At 41.4% G+C, this 17,929-nt stretch overlaps 2 protein-coding genes across 3 annotated transcripts; one reads left to right on the top strand and one right to left on the bottom strand.

Annotated features, from left to right (window-relative positions):
• Positions 1–1,628: 1,628 nt before the first annotated feature.
• LOC119660316 (dihydroorotate dehydrogenase (quinone), mitochondrial) lies at positions 1,629–6,393 on the bottom strand. Its single transcript, XM_038068791.1, has 4 exons — positions 6,132–6,393; positions 2,787–2,996; positions 2,526–2,725; positions 1,629–2,467 (listed from the first exon to the last, which is right to left on the bottom strand). The coding sequence occupies exons 1-4, from the start codon at positions 6,150–6,152 to the stop codon at positions 1,702–1,704; spliced, it is 1,197 nt and encodes a 398-aa protein (XP_037924719.1). The 5' UTR covers positions 6,153–6,393; the 3' UTR covers positions 1,629–1,701.
• Positions 6,394–6,969: 576 nt separating this feature from the next.
• On the top strand, positions 6,970–16,817 carry LOC119659663 (PP2C-like domain-containing protein CG9801). Of its 2 annotated transcripts, none has more exons than XM_038067875.1 (4): positions 6,970–7,221; positions 14,198–14,389; positions 14,457–15,601; positions 15,719–16,817. In XM_038067875.1, exons 2-4 carry the CDS (start codon positions 14,247–14,249, stop codon positions 16,648–16,650), a joined length of 2,220 nt encoding a protein of 739 aa, XP_037923803.1. In that variant the 5' UTR covers positions 6,970–7,221; positions 14,198–14,246; the 3' UTR covers positions 16,651–16,817. The 2 variants fall into 2 exon arrangements, with proteins under 2 accessions (XP_037923803.1, XP_037923804.1); XM_038067876.1 differs by having other exon boundaries at positions 14,179–14,389.
• Positions 16,818–17,929: the final 1,112 nt, after the last annotated feature.

Raw genomic sequence — 17,929 nt, 5'->3', positions numbered from 1 at the left:
ATCTGAAATGATCAATCGATAAAGCTGGCCTCAGAGCACAATAATGTGCATTAAACTAAATTTCAAAAAGAAGTATTTAGTGAATTTAGGGAAGTACCGCTCCAGAATTGTAAAGGTTTGTATATTGATACTGTAAAATATTCACATTAATTCTCCATACTAGACAGCATTCATATTCTTAAACTGTAATTATTTGTAGCCAGATAGTGTAAATTATTCGTATTCACGAATTGTAAATATTCATTTCTCCATATCGTAAACATTCCCATTCATTGTACGCTAGACAATTCGACCATTGATATCTTACACATGAATGATCTCTGGGGTGAAGACAATAAATATAAAATTTATTTGGAAATCATGATTAATGCTTTTTTCAACCTTGTTTATCTTCTGTTGGCCGCAAATGTGCAGACGAAACCTGAGATCATGTGAATTGCGCAAAGTTCTGTCGAAAATTAGGTGATTATTAAACGATTATTTACTATGAATTAAGATGCATAAATTATAGTCTATCAAACGGACTTGTGCGCCTTGTTTCTAGAGGAGTTAAGGCGTTGTTTTCCCGTTTCTTGGAGACGAAGATGTTGCGTTGGACTATTGGCGTGACATGGTTTGATCACATCCGAAATGAGAATATCCGCGATTGTTATGCGATTGCACTGATCGTGGAAAAATTGCGAGAGAGGCGTCTTCGGTGGTATGGTCATGTAATTCGTGCTAACGAGAATTCACTTGCCAAGATTGGTCTGAACATCGAAGTCGATGGTAAACGACCAAAAGGCAGGCCGAAACAACGGTGGCTTGATATGCTGGATGGGAATTTAAAAGCCTCGAGATTGCACCCAGATCAGGCACTCGATAGAGGTAAATGGCGAAACCGATCAAGACGAACCGACCCCCCTTGTGAACGGGACACAAGGCTGAAGAAAAAGAAGAAGAGTTACTCGGACTAAACTACTATTACTAATTCGGTTTCAGTGTTCATCGGTTTGCCAAACCCCAAAAGGCTATCTCAAATTCAAACGTGTGGATAGATGGCTTGTGTAAGCTCGCAAGTGCTTCCCACCGATCCGATTATGTGTCGTTTTTTTTTGGCAAATCAAGGGCAATTTGCTTTCCTGCTAAGAAAAAAGCAACTAATGCACTGGCAAACGTGTGGATGACAATGTTTGTTCCGCCAAATGAGGTTTGGAATTTTCGGCAAGCGCCAAACATACGGAGCCGGCATTAGGTTCTCATAAATGTACTTCATGCATAGAGCACCCATCACGATCAAATGTTGCTTTTAGGCCGCATTTATGGATCCACCAGCTGTGCCCCAACTTACAAAATCCGTCCGTCTATGTGGTTCTTGCAAAGAATATCAGCTACCTGCTATCAACGCTAAGTGTCTGTAAATATCAATACACCTCCGTCGTCTCTGTGGATGGTTGTACGTTGCTGTATTAGCCTGCTCCTGAGTGCATCCCAGTAGGGGAATTTAAAAGACGGGCCCATGAGTTTTTCTAAAAATTGTTTCGTTGGAGGTCAATCTATATAAATTCTATTTGAATTCCTTTGAGGTACAATTACCTGCTTCTTCTTGTTCTCTTGGGGAAGATCCCCATGTATAAAAAAAGCCAAGATTAGAAAACGTAACAAAAATGTATATCACTTTATTCAATTTCTTATTAAATATATATAGAACATAATACATATTTACTTTTTGCCAATTAAATATTTTTTATAATTCGAACCAACCGCGGCTTCAATGCTTTTAAATCCTTTCTCCTTTAAAATTCCATCCAACTCAGATTTAATTTTTTCCACCACCGGTGGTCCATGTAAAGCGAATGCAGTGTACAACTGCAAAAATGAAGAACCCGCTTCGATTTTATCAAATGCATCTTGACCTGAAAATATTCCTCCAACTCCTATGATTGGAATTTTGCCCTTCGTTAGTGAATACATTTCAGCGATCAGTTGAGTAGATTTCAATTTTAATGGAAGACCACTCAAACCACCAGTTTCCCTTGCAAAGGTTTCGTTCTTTAAGTCGTCTCGACCGATCGTTGTATTAGAAATGATAAGGCCATCTATCTTAGAACTGCCATTAGTTACGACTGTAACAATATCGTTTACATCGTCTTTTGTTAAGTCTGGAGCGAGTTTTAATAAAATGGGTTTTCGATGTTCGGCAGGAAGAGATTCTCTGATTTTCAATAAATTTGTTAACAGCTCTTGGAGCTCCTTTTTGCTTTGTAAGCTCCGCAACCCGGGTGTGTTAGGGCTACTTACGTTAACCACTATGTAATCTGCTATTGGTGAAAATAGCCTGAGCCCTTTGCTGTAGTCTTCTAGAGCATTTTCAGAAGTTTTATTTTTACCCAAATTAACGCCCAGAACTCCTTTAAATCGCTGCCTCTCTTTCATACCTTTCAAATTTTCAAACACAACCGCGTGGCCTAAGCTATTGAAACCATATCTGCAAAATCAGTAAAGTATGACGGAAAGGTTTTCTGTAGCTTTATTTTGTTAGTTACCTATTAATTATCGCCTCGTCCAAAGGTGAACGGAATACTCTGGGCTTTGGATTACCTGGCTGTGGTTGAGGAGTCACTGAACCAATTTCCACGAACCCGAATCCGATTCTTTCCAGATTTTCAACAGCTTCACCTTGTTTATCGAATCCAGCAGCGATGCCTATTGGATTGGAAAGCTGGTGATTGAAGAACGATATTTTCTAAGAAATTCAAACAATTAGATCTGCACTGTTCCGTAGAATAATTAGCTGAAAAACTTACAAGCGATTCAGGATCTTTCAGAGTTGAGGAAGGAAATAAATTATGCTTGCATAAAAAAATCGCTAACTCGTGGGCTGTTTCTCCTGATACTTTTTGAATAGTTGGCATTAAAATGTTTTCGTAAAATTTTTCATTTCCATTATAGAAGCTTATTCCAGTAAAGGCTGCGACGCCACCTACTCCAACTATGGCCATCGAAGTCAACTTTTTCTATGGCATAAAATTCGTGGAATAGAATTAGTTGTTGGAAATTCTCTCAAAAAATTGAAGACAATGTTGTGCCACATGCATTTTTTAAACAATTGGAAACAGTTAATGAATAATTGTTTAGCCATTGATTGGAACTGGTCTTCTGAAGGGGGAAATAATATCCTAAAATATTTGCATTCGCCCTTATGAAGTCGGGCCTAGACTGGACACCGATTGCTGTTCCTTGGATGATGATTTGTATATTACAAATAGATTATTTCTTAGTTTTGCAAAATCGTACCTTTCCAATTCTTAATCCATTCATACATACATATGTTTATGCTTTCACTGCTTCAATAACTTGCCAAATACTTAAGACACCCGAGAATTGCGACAACTCATCAAACAGTATGCTCGCAAGGAGCCGGGTGTCCTTTCTTTTACTCATTTGCAAGCGTGTATTGGACACAATATACACATATTGTTCAGCATAAGCTCGCCAAAGCAGAGAAAACTTTTTGATTTGGGATGAGACAGATGCTGAATTAGGCATCTATTTGATGACTGACCAGTATCGAAAACGCGGAAGCAACTATCTTCTTAATTGGTGGACTGTCTCAATCCGAAAACAAATAAATATTAAATGGCATTCATTGCTGCATTCTCTTCGGATCTCATTGTTAGTTCATAAGTCGAATAGAGTTGCTATATCGATTATGCCAAGACTTTTGATAGCGTCCTGCATACGTGGCTAATCGATGCCCTGCATCTGTATCGCATTGATCCGAAACTAAGAAAGTTTTGGTGACAGTCATGGAAGGGTGGCATACTTAAATGACATCAAGCTGTATGCTGGTACTGACGACCATCTTAGAAGTCTGTTGCGAATAACAGACATGTTCAGTCGTGATATTCGGATGGAGTTCGGATTAGGCAAGTGTCAAATCCAAGCCATCCACAAAGGTCATTACGAGCCGCATGCCGGATCATTGGTGACCTCCACATCGAAGCTCATATGACTACAAGTACCTAGGAATTCTGCAAGGAACCCATGCTCGGTGATCTGAAGGATGCTCTGCTGTCCGAATTCTTGCGACGTGTAAAGCTTGTGCTGAAATCACATCTCTCGGGGAAGAATAAAATAAGCGCGTTGAATGTATTCGCTATCCCTTCCCTGGCTTATGTATTCGGAATGTTTCCGTGGACGAAGACCGATCTGGAAAACGTCCAGCGGCGGATACGGACAACTATTTCCAAATTCCGAATGCATCATCCAAAGTCTGCCGCGGAGGGGGTGAACCTGTCTCGTGACATCGGAGGTGGGGGCGTGGTTGACGTAGCGGCACATCATCGCCAAGTCAACTCGCTGGGCGCTTATTTTTACAGCAAGGAACAGGCGAGTCCCTTGCATGCGGCTGTCTGTAAGGCACACTGAGGACTGACTCCACCTAACTTGAAGGACCGATCTTTCAATCCTCTGAGTGGGGTTAAGTCGCACAAAAAGCGGATCGATGAATGGAAGTCGAAGGCAATGCACGGCAAACACGTGATTTGTCTTTGGCAGCAATATGTTGATTTGCATTTGTCGGACAGATAGCTGTGCGTTGGGGTGCTCTTTGCTGAGACCGAGGGGTTCATGTGTGCCATTCAGGACGGCGTGGTCGCCACCCCAGCTTATAAAAAGGTCATCATGAAAGAACGGGCGGAGAATGACCAGTGCAGAATGTGTGTTTTTGCGAATTGTGGGGTCCTAAGTCCTCATCAACTTATTGCCGGACCGGACAAAAAAAATATTATCAGCTCTGGCGAAGCTCTGATCAATAAGGCGGATTTGCGGTCAATATAATTCGTAGTCATGTTGTGTTCTGCGAATTATATAAAGGAGCACTTACCATCTGCGAGTCGTTTCGGTCACGCTGCTCCCAGGGCAGAGGTGAGGCAGCGTCTGACGATTTGCCTCTGCCCTGGTAAGAAACCGTAAAGCCGTCATCGCTTGATATTTTTTTTCAGAATGTGTGGTTCGGCGTTAGAGACGTTGGACCATCTCATTTCTGGCTGTACTGTTATGGCACCGCTGCAATACATCGCCAGGCATAATGCTGTATGCAAGGTTATCCATCAAAACTTTGCATGCAAACATATGCTGATCACGGGAACATGTCCGGTTTACCGATATAAGCCGCAAGCAGTACTTGATAGTTCTGCTTACAGCATGTATTGGGACCGACAAGTTCTCACTGATAGCCATACTGCACATAACAAGCCTGATGTACTGTTAGTTGACAAGACGGGTCGCTTCGCGTATAATATTGATGTTGCTATCCCCCATAATAACAACATTGAATGGAAATATGTGCAGAAGAAGGTGAACTATGAGCCATTGGCTGGGAAAATTAAAGAAATTTGGCATCTCGAGCGGGTGGTTGTAGTTCCCATAATATTGTCAGCTACATGTATTGTACCTAAATCCCTCACGGCTTCTCTTGATGTCCTGGAACTTTCGAACACTCTGCTTCAAACCATGCAGAAGAATACCATTCTGCATACGTACTCGATGTTGCGGGTAGTACTCGACGGATTCTCCCATTGACCTAACCCCGGCCGCTATTACCAGTGCCCCTTTAGTTTTTAAGTAGGGAGGATCGTCCGAGCCTAAATGCTTGGCACTTAGTGCTAGCATTAAGTAAAATCCGGCATCTGCGATAACTCGGAATATAATAATAAACTCCGATCCTATACAAAGTATCCCCATACATCCAATATAAACGGAAATGAAAAAAGAGAGAAATACAATTTATTGGCCAACTTCTCCTCTTTAAATATCAAATCAACCAACGGACGCAAACCATCTACAGATTCCGGAAGGAATAGCTATGACACTCAGGAAAGGAGCCCGATGGGAACTACATCAAGTGAATTTACCAGAAATGGAACGGTTGAGGGTCCTTATGGAGAAACATGAGCCAAAGGGACGCAATAATTCTTCGACATGCGTTGCCATTTCCCTTGATTTTATTATTAGATGTGAATGCGAGGTTTAAGGTGGAACTCTATTGAATATCTCAAGAATAAAGATAGCCAGTTGTAGAAACGATGTTTTTTTCAAATTAATTTAGCTTAGACTTTCAAATCGACAAATAGTTTTATATAACTCACAACAAATTTGGAGCTAGCCATGGTATTTATAGCGGCATTTAGTGGGTTCTTTTCGAGTCACACAGAACAGTATGCTTTTATTCAGCTAAAAAGCGTTGACAAATTTTGAATGTAGAATATATAAATTCAAACAATTGTTTCAGGGTAGGAACACTACAAATTATTAGCGGAAAACCCTCTATATTATATTAATGCACCACCCGTTGTGAACCTTGAAATTTTTATTTTGCCGGGAAACTGCACATGTCACCCATCATATCAAACGCAATTCTTTAAATGAAGTACTAGATGGAAAACTCGTCATTCCGTCATATACGAGATCACTTCAAATTCCATGGTAAAAGCGAGTCAAATGAAAAAAGTTCATGATGAGACTAAATAGACCAATATTGCAAATATGTGCGCCTTTATAATGAAAAGCAATTAGCAAATGTTTTTTAACAATGTAGTAATCACATTACTCTAAAAAGTCTATAGGGTCTCATTTTAAATAACCTTTCATTGAAGAAAATGAGAATTCGGCATTGTTCTCTCTCTAAAATCGAACCCATAATTGAAGTAATGCTTTCAACATTTTAAATAGCTTGTTTGCATTAACAAATGGTTTCTTTCTTCAGTAATTTCGGATAACGGTGGCCGCCATCGTTCGCGCACATCTTTCTAAAGCGTATTAAATCGAGTCATAAAATAACGGTCATATAAGAATTAAACTATTCACAATAATACATTTTTCTCTAAAAGGCTAGTACATCACAAATCTAACTTCTTGTACACCTCCCATAATAGAGAATAAAAACAAAATATGTGGGCAAATGTCAAAACATGCGAATATGATTAATCCAACATCAGGTGCAGAGGGCATGGGTGGACAGAGAGTCCGTGCCGTCGGTGCTGTGCTTTTGCCTTGTTCTGACAGTTCTTGAAGTGCTCGTTAGGGGAGTGTGGGAGAGGACATTTCTCGTCTCGTCTGGCCGCAAGACGTAGAAATTCCGTAATATAGGAATTTGACAACGCGTTTTATCACAGTATTTCTGCAAAACAAAGTGTGGATTCCCAATAAGAAGGAGAAAGTTGAGGAAACCGGTTCCAGGTAAGTGTGAAACAAAAAGTTCGTCATCCGGAAGTGGATTGCATAGTGATTTAGGGCTTTTGAATTTGTTCCGATTGAATTACTCAATCTGAACGGAAATTATGTCGAAAATTATAAAAATAGATCTGATAGGCATCGAGAGCTCAGTTTGAAATTCATTCAAACCAACTTTTCCCCTGAAAAGGGTGTTCTGTCTCGGTAAGACAAAGAATGGTTGCCTTGAAATGACGTCGTTTCGTCTTATTTCCTGAAGTATGTGGAAAAAAACGTTTTCTATTGTGCTAGCATGAGAGCCAGTAACTAATTACTGTATGTAATGAGCATCGATTGAAAAAGACGTGTTTTATTTATAAATAGGCGTGTTGCCGTTTCTTTCGGATAATTTGCATTAGCGCGGCTCGGCGGCAACTGTTTTGCCTTCTAAATTTGCTTAATGTTTACAATTACGGTTGTCGCTGAATGCAAAGCACTTGCGGCAGAATGGGAGATGGATTTTCCTATTGTTCTCGCGAACCGACCTTGCATTTTCATTTCGGCGCTAATCGGGTACATTGAACGTGGGAGCGAGTACAACCATAATAATTGATTTTCCCGCTCTACTCACTGTTTCTGAATTGTTTCAGACAAATGACTCAGACGGGGCAAAAAGACGTACTCCTCAAGAAAAGCAAACCCGAGTTCATTGACAAATTAAGTCTTCGATTTTGTGTGAGGGTGAATTGAACTCTAAACTCTATGCCTCGGGTCAGGCAGCCCAATTTGTGATGTCAATTATTTTATTGGAATCATTTCGTTGAAGGAAATGATGGGAATTTATAGAGCGGGGAATCTTCTAAATTGAATGAAATTGGAAGCGCTTACACTAGAAAGTGTGATAACGTTCCTCCGAGCTATTTGACCTATCCAGCTTGTTTGTGCCATTCTTCTTCGCTGGTGGCCAATTTCTATTACTTGACTGGATTGTAAGTCTTGTCACTGCCCGAGGCCACTGAGTTATCTTAGTAGCGTTCTTTGCGCGCTCGGGACTTTGGACATTGCTTTTATCTCTTAGCACAATCAAAGGAAAACTCTCTGTTGTTTGTTGACACCAGAACTGTTTACATTGGACTATATTAGCGAGATGGTAGTGTCGGGTCAAGGGAGAAGCGGGCAGGATGAAATACAACCATGAGGTGGTCTCGATTATCCAGAGTTTGCGATCCACGCAACAAATTTATTTCACAATCAACGTCGTCTCTCTGAATTGACCTCAAGCATGTTGTTAATATTACAGAAATTTATTCACTTTATTCTTTTCTCCCGCTGTTTGACTGATTATCCAAATAATAGTGATGTTTATTATTGGCACGTGAAACTCAAATTGAGTGACAAATCGTAGTTACTGGTCAAATATCAATCGCTATGTTTGGAGCTGAGCGTGGAAAATTGGTTTGGATGAAGATTCGGCGTACTGATCTCAATGTAAATCCGTAACCTCCGATCTACATGTCCTTTATAATACGATTGTTTTTTAAAGGTTTTATGTGAAACAAAACCTTATTAAAATGGATTTAATATCTGTTCTGTCGCGCCCAATTTACTCGGAAACGGCTGAACCTATTATCACTGAATTTGGAGAGAATGTGTGGTCTCTGAATCCCTTTAATATAAATGTAGTAAGTGGCACCATTTTCTGTTAGTTGAATGGGAACATATTAGTTTTTTAAGGTTTTGTGTAAACACAAAACCTTATTAAAATCGGTTTACTGTCTGTCTGTCTGTCCGTCACACGCATTTTTCTCGGAGACGGTTGCAGCGATTGACACCAAATTTGGTGGAAAGCTGGGAACTGTGAACGCTCACGCATACAGTGAATTACATCCTTTTACAACGAATTTAAGGGAGGTCCCCATACATGCAAAAGGGGGGTGTAAATTTTTTTTCCATCAAATATAGTCATGTGGGGTATCAAATTAAAGGTCTCAGTCAGTACTTTTCGAAACTGGTCTTAGTTTTTACATTTATTGGAAAGGTGGGGAGTGCGGGTGGTTGAAAGTGACCATTCCTTTACGGGCGCCATTCTCAGAAACTACCCAACCGAAAAATCTGAAAAAAATCAAGAGGCTGCCACTATATGGTGCCTGGGCTCCGAAATACCTTCCACACTGATATCTGCATAAATAAAGTTAATAATAGTATATTACTATAATTTTTAGTAATTCGCTGCAGAACCCCCCTTAAATTCATGCTAGGACCACGAAATTTACAATATAGGGTATAACATAGAGCATGATCTTACCAAGTTTGGTGGAAATCGCACTATTACTAACAAAGTTATAATACGTCAAAGTTGTCGCTTCTTCGCAAATTCAAGGCTATAAATGTCAATATCATCCGAAAGTGGATATTCCCACATAATATATGCATATATTACGTGATACGTACTAAGAAATACACAAAACCTTTCGTACCTGAAGCGTCCAGCTTCCGGTTTCCCGACTTTTTTATTTTTAACTTTTAGTTATTTGTATATCTGCATCAATTACTTGAGACAAATATATGTACGTATATATACATGCTATAGAAGTTTGCAAGTAGCATCCAATTAAGATGGATATGTAACATGTACGAAGAAAATTCGTCCGGAAATAATCAATATTTCCAAGAAAGGAGATATGTCTTGGGCCGATATCCTTCGAAAAGTCAAAGGCGATCCGGAATTGACAGATCTGGGTGATAGTGTGAGTCGTATCGATTACCGCGGGCAAGGTAAAAATAGGATGGGTCGTGTACCGACTTAGGGAGCAAAATCTCTCCGTTTCAGATGCCTCGATGTGGGTCACTTTATAACAGCATGTACTAATGAGCACGGTAGGTCGAGAAGGTGCAGAAAGTGTGGAGATGAGGGTCATCTTATCAAAGACTGCACTCGAGATCTGTGATGCATGTTGTACAAAGGGGAAAAGGGAGCGGACGACCGGCAATTTAGTGGCAGGTGCCCGGCATACAGGAAGGAGCTGAATCGTAGGGCTAAATGAGGTTAACACAAATTAACCTCAAACACTGCGAGGCAGCCCAAGACTTGCAGAGTCGAATGTGGACGTGGCGGTAAAATATGAACCTTACCGAAATGACGGTAATGCTACGTGCGTGAAAGACTCATCGGGAAACGCGGCAATATGATCATGTAGACTGCAAGCCATTCAAGAAACTATGGCATTCCCGGAAGCCTTTGTAAGGGCAAAAGTCAACGGCGTTCATATCTACAGTTGTTATGCTCCTCTTAGTGCAACGTTAGCGCAATATGAGGAGATGCTAGAAAGCTTGGTATTGGGCGCTAGAGAACACAGCCCCCGTGTGTCTTAGACTAGGCAGGTCGAGTGACGACGACCAGGAGCCAAATCCTGCTTGAAACCTTCACAGAGCTGAACATCATACTAGCCAATGCTTTAATCCTTTTCTCCCAACAGGATGTCTTTACAATCCCCGGGGTGACCGAGGAGGAACTATGAAGGATTTGTGGACGAATCGGGGACAATAAGGGCCGAGTTTGGATGGGATTCCAAACAAAGCCCTGAAGTTAGCTGCTAAAATCAGGCGCGCGTGTTTCATAAGCACATTTAAATCGTTCATTGCGGAAGGAGTGTTTCCTGTCCAAAGGTTGGTTCTGCTACTGAAGCCCCAAAAACCACCTGGCGCATTCTCTTCATGTCGCCCTATCTATCTTTTAGATACTATGGGGAAGATGTTGGAGAGGGTGATATACAACAGGCTACTTCTCTTCGTCGAGGTAGCGGGTGGTCTACCGGAACGGCAGTATGGGTGTTGCAGGACACGGTCCACTGTCGATGCAATAGCACCGGTAGCGGACCTGGTTCAGGAGATATTGGCGGTGCGACTGTGGTGACGCTGGATGTCAGAAATGCCTTTAACTCAGCCACCGGGGGTTGGAATAAAGCTACCCTGGCTAAACTGGGTGTCGCTGGTTACTTAGCTTGGATAATCGAAAATTACTTCTTGGAAAGACTTCTTTGGTGCGAGACGGACGACGGGTCGAAGGAATATGTTGTGACAGCGGGTGTTCTCCAAGGTTTCATACTGGGGCCTCTGCTGTGGAAAATAATGTATGACGGATTGCTCCGCTTTCGCGTGCCAAAGGAGGCAACATTGATTAGTTTTGCAGACGACCTGGGGGTGGTACGTCCCCCAGGACGTAGAACTGTATGGAAGTGAAACCAGTCATGCCATCAAAGCATGTCTCCAAATGGTGAAACTGGACCTGGCGGAAGATAATACGGAGACTTATTAACAATCATAGGAAAAACCATACTGTCAAAATCCGGGTTGGTAATCACGAGATCGTTTCAAGATCGGTTATTAGATACCTGGAGGTCTTCTTCGCCTTTTGTTAAAGTGTGGTCGATTTATCCACTGCCGCTTCCGCCTCTAATTAATATATCTACCGCCTCGCCCGTACGTCGACTCAGCTCATCTTTTGAGTTTTTCTCAGGGCAGAGTACACATTTTGGTGGTCACTTTGTAACTGCTCCCATATAAAAGCAGCATTAGCGCAGAACAGCCTCAATTTAATGTTAGTATTGAGGTATCTGCATCAAAAGTTTAGTCAAAACAGCGGAAGCTCAGTAACACCAACATCGGTGCCACCGTTAGCAGTAATAACGCTACCAAGGTAGACAAATTTATTGAGAGTCTCGAATCTTGTAACAGTAACGTCGGTGCCACATTTGGCAGTAACAACGCTACGAAGATAGACAAATTGATCGATATTCTTTCGTTAATTAAGATAGGAAGAGTGCGATGACTAGTCAGATTGAGAACCTTGGCTTTGGTGGTGTTTTTTCAGTCCGACTCTATTTGCATCTATTTCCAAATCCAGAGGCATTAAGCGAAGGTCCATGACTCGGTGAGAGAACAGCCAGACGTTATCAGCGTTGTCAAGATGCTTGAGGAAAGATGTAAAGACCTATTAAAGTCCTCTACGTCCTCCAAACAAGGCAGTATGATTAAGGTTAAAGCGCCTCAGAAACTTGAGTTCAAAGCAGCACCTGTAATTTTGTACCATCATATGTCGCTCCGAAAATAACTATTAGCTTCCCTATAATGTCCTTCCTTTTGACACAGTTGAAAGCCTTCTCGAAATCGATGAAGCGTCGATCTGAATTCCGCATACTGCTCCGAAGTTATCCGAAGGATGTTGATGTGATATATGGAGGAGGATCCAGAGCGGAAATCAGCCTGCTCACTGTCGATTAAGCTTCCAATACGTTCTTTAATGCGTTTCAGGATGATTTTAGCTATTATCTTAGCGACAGCAGACAGCACGCAAACACCCCTCCAATAGTTGCTCTCAAGACGAGTGCTCGCATAGGGAATTTTAACGACTTCCCCTTTCCCTGTGTACATTGATTTCCCTTTTGCTTGCAGGAAAGTTCAGTATTCTCTTGTTACGGTGACTAGCCATTTCATCCATTTCAGCCATTTCCGATAAAGCATCACGTTCGGGCTCACTTGCAACAGCGATAAGAGCCTTAAGTTACCAACGCTTTTTGATCTGCCTGCAGTGATCCAGATCTTATGTTGTCGTTTCGAATAGATCAAGATGTCAACTGTCCGGTTACCAGGATATTTTTTCCACAGTCGAACGACACCCGGGTCCCGTAAGCGAACCGTGTTGAGCTTCGGGAATCATAGAACCCCACCGCTGTGAAAAATTGCGACCGCGATATGCAGGCGACTGCAATTGACCATCAAGCGATGGTCTCGCTCAAGGCCGATGTCAGTGCCTGTTTTGTATCGCACATACAGGAAGCAAGCCCTAAATTTATTGCTGATCGCGATGTGGTCGATCTGATCAGATGTATGTTGCCGATCAGTTGAGATCCAATTGACCTTATGGTAAGCTGTGTGATTGGACAGTATGGAAATTGGAGAAAGCCGTAAACCGCTCAACATTGTTGTTGTGTTCCCCAAGCCCATGTTTCTCCAGCACTTATCCGAGCACGACGTTAGCACACCCACCTTGGCGTTGAGATCTTGCTTATAGAGAGCCTCTTTTCTGCATTCCAAATTTCCGTTGGTTGGTAACAATACACTGTTGAGATTTTGTTCAACCTGGACCGAAATCTCTGATTCAGCAACTAACGGATGCAGTGAGCAATAATCCGATACCATATTCACGGTTACTTCCGGCGGAGAGAATACAACTACACAACGCCACAGTAGAGAGAGGAGACTCCACAGGCCTTACCTCAGGTAACCCCAGGATGTCCTGCCTGATTGGTTGGAATTCTCGCGAGCAACCTGTGGCGCCACGAAATCATCTTGGAGAAGACGTTGACGAAACGAAAGGATCAGTCCAATAGCGAGGCGTGCAGCCGGTCCCGAAATATAAGAAGTTCGAGAATTGACGGTTTGCTGACCCACGAATGCTTATTCTTTTTATTCTGAATTCTTCACGCCCCAACTCACAGGGGAGCTAGAATAAACTTAAACGTGGTTTATAATCAGTTGCAATATTAATGTGCTAACATCATTTTATTTGAACAGATGTACAGGGGCAACTACATGATTTTTCAAATTTGTCGATTGGGCAGTCACTTTGAGAGTGGAATTTACAGGTGTTCTTTCTAATCTCGCCGCCCTCTTTCTTTCTTTACAACGGTTGCTCAAAATAGGACTCCTTTGAAGCGTAGGGGTCCACAGTTTCAATATTCCGACCAAAAATCGTACCAATAGTGCAACGATTGATATACCAGTAGCTTCCTCCAAACTACAAATTTTATTTTTCAGTGTAGATACCGTACATATTTCGAGAGCAACTTAACCCCTTGATCAGCACAAAGCTAGTACTGATGAAGGGAGTAAGTTGCTCCCGAAATATATATCTACACTGAAAAATAAAAATTTTATTTATTTTTGACATGAAAAACTTCGATTTTATTTATTTTCAACTGTTAGAATCTGCTTTATTTTCCAGATCAGACCATGTATTGAATAAGAATCTTGCTATCGGAATTGTCAGGAATATGCCTTCACTTCGACAGAAAGTAACAACATATTTTCGTCAACTGAGTTTCATAGGTGACTCTAGAGATGGAGCAAGGCACTCAGGTGTACTTAGTCCACGGAAAGTCGATGACGGTACTTTTATTACAAAATATTTGGAAGGGTGAGATGGTGTGCACTTTCTGTCAGTAGAAAAGCCATTCTTATAAATTCTCTTTGCTTTTTACCAGGAGAATGGACAGTGTCTTTTCACCCGGGCCAGATATCCATCACGGCAAGGAACCGAACGAACTACCTGATTTAGAAGTTGCTTGTTACCCATCGGGATCACATACCGTAACAGCTGCATGCACTGGTCCTGATGAAGGTTTAACAGCGGTCCGTCGATCAAAATTGCATTTAAGTGCTGGATCTGATATAGATTTCATAGATACTAACTACGATCAAGAACTTGAAGTCCGAAAAAGCACCACAAGCCAACAAAAACACAAATTTAGCAATGCTAAATATCGTTCCGACCAAAATGCTAATAAAACTCCGTCAACACGCCAAAGGAAGAACTCCCGCACAGGCGAGCTGCCAGCAGATAAACCAGATTCAAAAAATGAGAAGCAAACCTCCATTAACGTGGTTGTGAGTATGGTGAGTAAAAGACAAATCTCCATTGATACAAGCGACGGTACCAAGGCTGAAACCCAAACAATCACAGATCAGCTAGATCTCTTAGAAAGTGTGAAAGTGAACGATAATTTCGGAATGGACAGCACTCTGAGTAATGCAGCACAAATGCAGCAGAATTTAAGTGATTTATGTTTCAATCGAAATGATGTCGAAAACGAAGCCAATACATCACCTTCAATTACAAATCCTCCAACTGAACCCATCGCCGGAGTGGACAACTGGAAAACTGAAACTGAACACGCTTATGGCATTTCGGTTTCTTTATACGAAAACAATTTCCTCACTAAAGAACCGATGGGAAATCCTATAGCTGATTGTTATGGGCTCGTAGTTAGAGGGAATTCGTGTGCCATGGCTCTGGCAGACGGTGTTAATTGGGGTGAAGGAGCCCGTTTAGCAGGCCGATCGGCGGTGCAAGGATGTTTGGAATATTTAAATACTGCCATATTTGGAATGGCCCAGAGCACTGCAGCCAATTCAACTCGAGACGTATTCGTAAGTCTACTACGCAGTTTGTGGGAAGGTCATGCATGCATATTGGAAACTGGCGGTGCACTTAGCACACTTACAGTGGTGGTAGTTTTGCCGTTAGGGGAGGAACACTTGGGTAAATATGTAGTATGTTCGTGTAATGTCGGAGACTCTCTAGGATATGTTTATTCGAAGAAACATGGAGTTCGGGAATTTACACAAGGTAAAAACGAAATTCAAATTTTTCCACTTTGAGAACTGATTACCAATGTGTCCAGGCAGCGCTAATGCGGCCCAAAAAAATTCATAAACTTTCCTATTTTATCTATTTTTTTCGAAGGCTCCCATGACATCTCATCTATGCGTGATATGCGAGACGCCCTTGGGGCAATAGGACCCGTCGACGGAAACAAGCCAGAACTGAGCAATTTAACATTATCCATGACGATCGTCGAATCCGGTGACATTGTGTTTCTCACGTCAGATGGAATCAGCGATAATTTTGATCCCGTGGTGGGGAAATTCGCAGAAGCGTTTTCAACGGAAAAGAAACAAATAGAACCACAGTTAGCGCCAAAGAGACAGAACAAAAGTACCTCAGCTTTGCATCCACGCACAAAAGAAGAGAAGCAAGAAAAACGCTATTCCGTTCACAACCAACCAGTAAGCCACGCTAGTGGCAGCAGTAGTAGTAGTTCAACAAGCAATCAACCACCACAGCGACCACCTCGAGTTAAGAAATCCATAAGTGTTTCACATTCCCAAAAGTCGGCCAGTGGAATTGAAGCATCTGCTCGTCCGAAATATCTAAGATCTCACACAGTTATTGAACCTCGAACCTCACACAAATCTACTCTTAAGTTTTCCCGTTCGGCAGCTGGCCTGCCTATCGTTTCTGCCTACCAAAGGCATGCACTGACTTTGCTCCGTCTAGAAGATTTACTTAGTTACGGAATAAACGGAACTCTACGTCCGTGTCCATCGGCTCGAAAGTTGTGCCATCTTCTTGTTGATTTTGTTAAGATGATCACAGCAGCTCGACGTAAAATGCTTGAGCAACGTGAATTGTTTTATAAAATTGTAACCGATCCAGCGACAGGTATTCGTCGTGAAGTAGAACTCACCAGAGTACAACATCGTGCAGCACGAAAAAGGATTGTAGAAAGCACATTGTTTTCATCACTGCCAGGGAAATTGGATCATGCCACGGTTGTTGCATTCACCGTTGGATCTGGTCTTCAAACGACCGAATTCAATGAAACCAATTTTTAGTTTGATCTTTTTTAAATAAAATTTATGGAAGAAAGTGTTTATCCTTAAGGTAATTATGTATTTTTCTTTTAAATTTTGTGATAGTTTTTATTATTCCTTTTTATGGTATATATACTTGGCATGTATATTATTTTTGGAATTTGAATAAATACCTTTAGAACGAGTAACATTTGGGTAAGAATCATTAGAATGACTTGTGACCAGAATTAATGCTTATATATTTAGGGAAGAGGTTCCCCTCTTAATGACCACGGAAATTTTGGTTCTTGTAAGTTTTCCTTCGTGTTGGTGTTGCGCAATTCGAATTTTAGCTTCTTTCTGAACGCCCAGTCACCTCAGTTCAATAACTGCGATCGCTGGTTCCTTATCACTTATAATAAATAAGAATTCCCAACCTCTTTGGAAAAAGGAAGATGAAGGACCACTTTAAGCGAATAGTTGTGTAACGCCCATGCCTCTTAAAAAGTAAATGTCGCAAGTTTACGGCTTATCAATAGTAACCACTATTAACGAAAAACTTACTCCCCATTGAGTTGAAGATTTGAAATTCATGACAAATAGGAATAGAAAGAAGGCGATTAAAAAACATGGACGTTTGTGGACTAACAATCTACTAATATCGATTCTTCTTGCTATAGTAATGTTACGATTTTCGTGTATCGTACAAAGACACAAGTTGGTTTTGTACGCTCCTGGATAATGGTATCGTGAGCTCCAAGGATAGTCGCTTTCCCCAACTTGAGCGAGAGTTCGAGCACTACCAATTGGCCATTCGGGAAAACCTGGCGGAAGAAAGTGTGTATTCAATGTCGAATCAATGCTAATGCATTGCTACGCAGCAATAAAGACTATGATCAACTGAATGTGATGCAAGAGTGGAACTAATGGCAGCTTCAGATGAGAAGGGGAAGGAGCCTTTCTACGAGCAATCCAGGCGACGCTTCCTTAAGGTGACACATACTGTGATTGTGATAGGTGATCTGAATTCCAAAGTGGAATCAAGCTTCAGTTAAGAATACGTTCAAAGTATTGACTGCTTTTCATAAAAGGCTATTCAAAGAGATAGAAATTTATGAACTAGAAGGCTGGAAATTTCGAAACTACCTACCTACTGAAACGTTAACAGCGCCTCGGATAGGTACTGACTACGACTATCATCGTAAACATTTCTCGGGCACGCTTCTCGTAATGAAGAGCCCCTAAATTATCGTTTTCTCCAACTTGAGTGAGAATTCAGACGATACACACTGGACACTCCGGGCCTAGATGATATTTAATT

This window comes from Hermetia illucens, chromosome 6, assembly GCF_905115235.1.
Source record: "Hermetia illucens chromosome 6, iHerIll2.2.curated.20191125, whole genome shotgun sequence".
In the NCBI taxonomy this organism is placed as follows: domain Eukaryota; kingdom Metazoa; phylum Arthropoda; class Insecta; order Diptera; family Stratiomyidae; genus Hermetia; species Hermetia illucens.
The sequence above is the reverse complement of the archived record's forward strand: the minus strand, read 5'-3'. Positions and strand labels throughout refer to the sequence as shown.

What these genes read in the sequence shown, in the direction of transcription:
- LOC119660316 (XM_038068791.1), bottom strand. Translation starts at nt 6,152, where the DNA reads ATGGCTAGCTCCAAATTTGTT. An exon ending in TGGCTAGCTCCAAATTTGTT is followed by an intron (nt 2,997 to 6,131) that starts GTGAGTTATATA and finishes TTTATGCCATAG; the next exon opens with AAAAAGTTGACTTCGATGGC. An exon ending in GACGAGGCGATAATTAATAG is followed by an intron (nt 2,468 to 2,525) that starts GTAACTAACAAA and finishes CTGATTTTGCAG; the next exon opens with ATATGGTTTCAATAGCTTAG.
- LOC119659663 (XM_038067875.1), top strand. Translation starts at nt 14,247, where the DNA reads ATGCCTTCACTTCGACAGAAAGTAACAACATATTTTCGTCAACTGAGT. An exon ending in ATTACAAAATATTTGGAAGG is followed by an intron (nt 14,390 to 14,456) that starts GTGAGATGGTGT and finishes GCTTTTTACCAG; the next exon opens with GAGAATGGACAGTGTCTTTT. An exon ending in AGTTCGGGAATTTACACAAG is followed by an intron (nt 15,602 to 15,718) that starts GTAAAAACGAAA and finishes TTTTTTTCGAAG; the next exon opens with GCTCCCATGACATCTCATCT.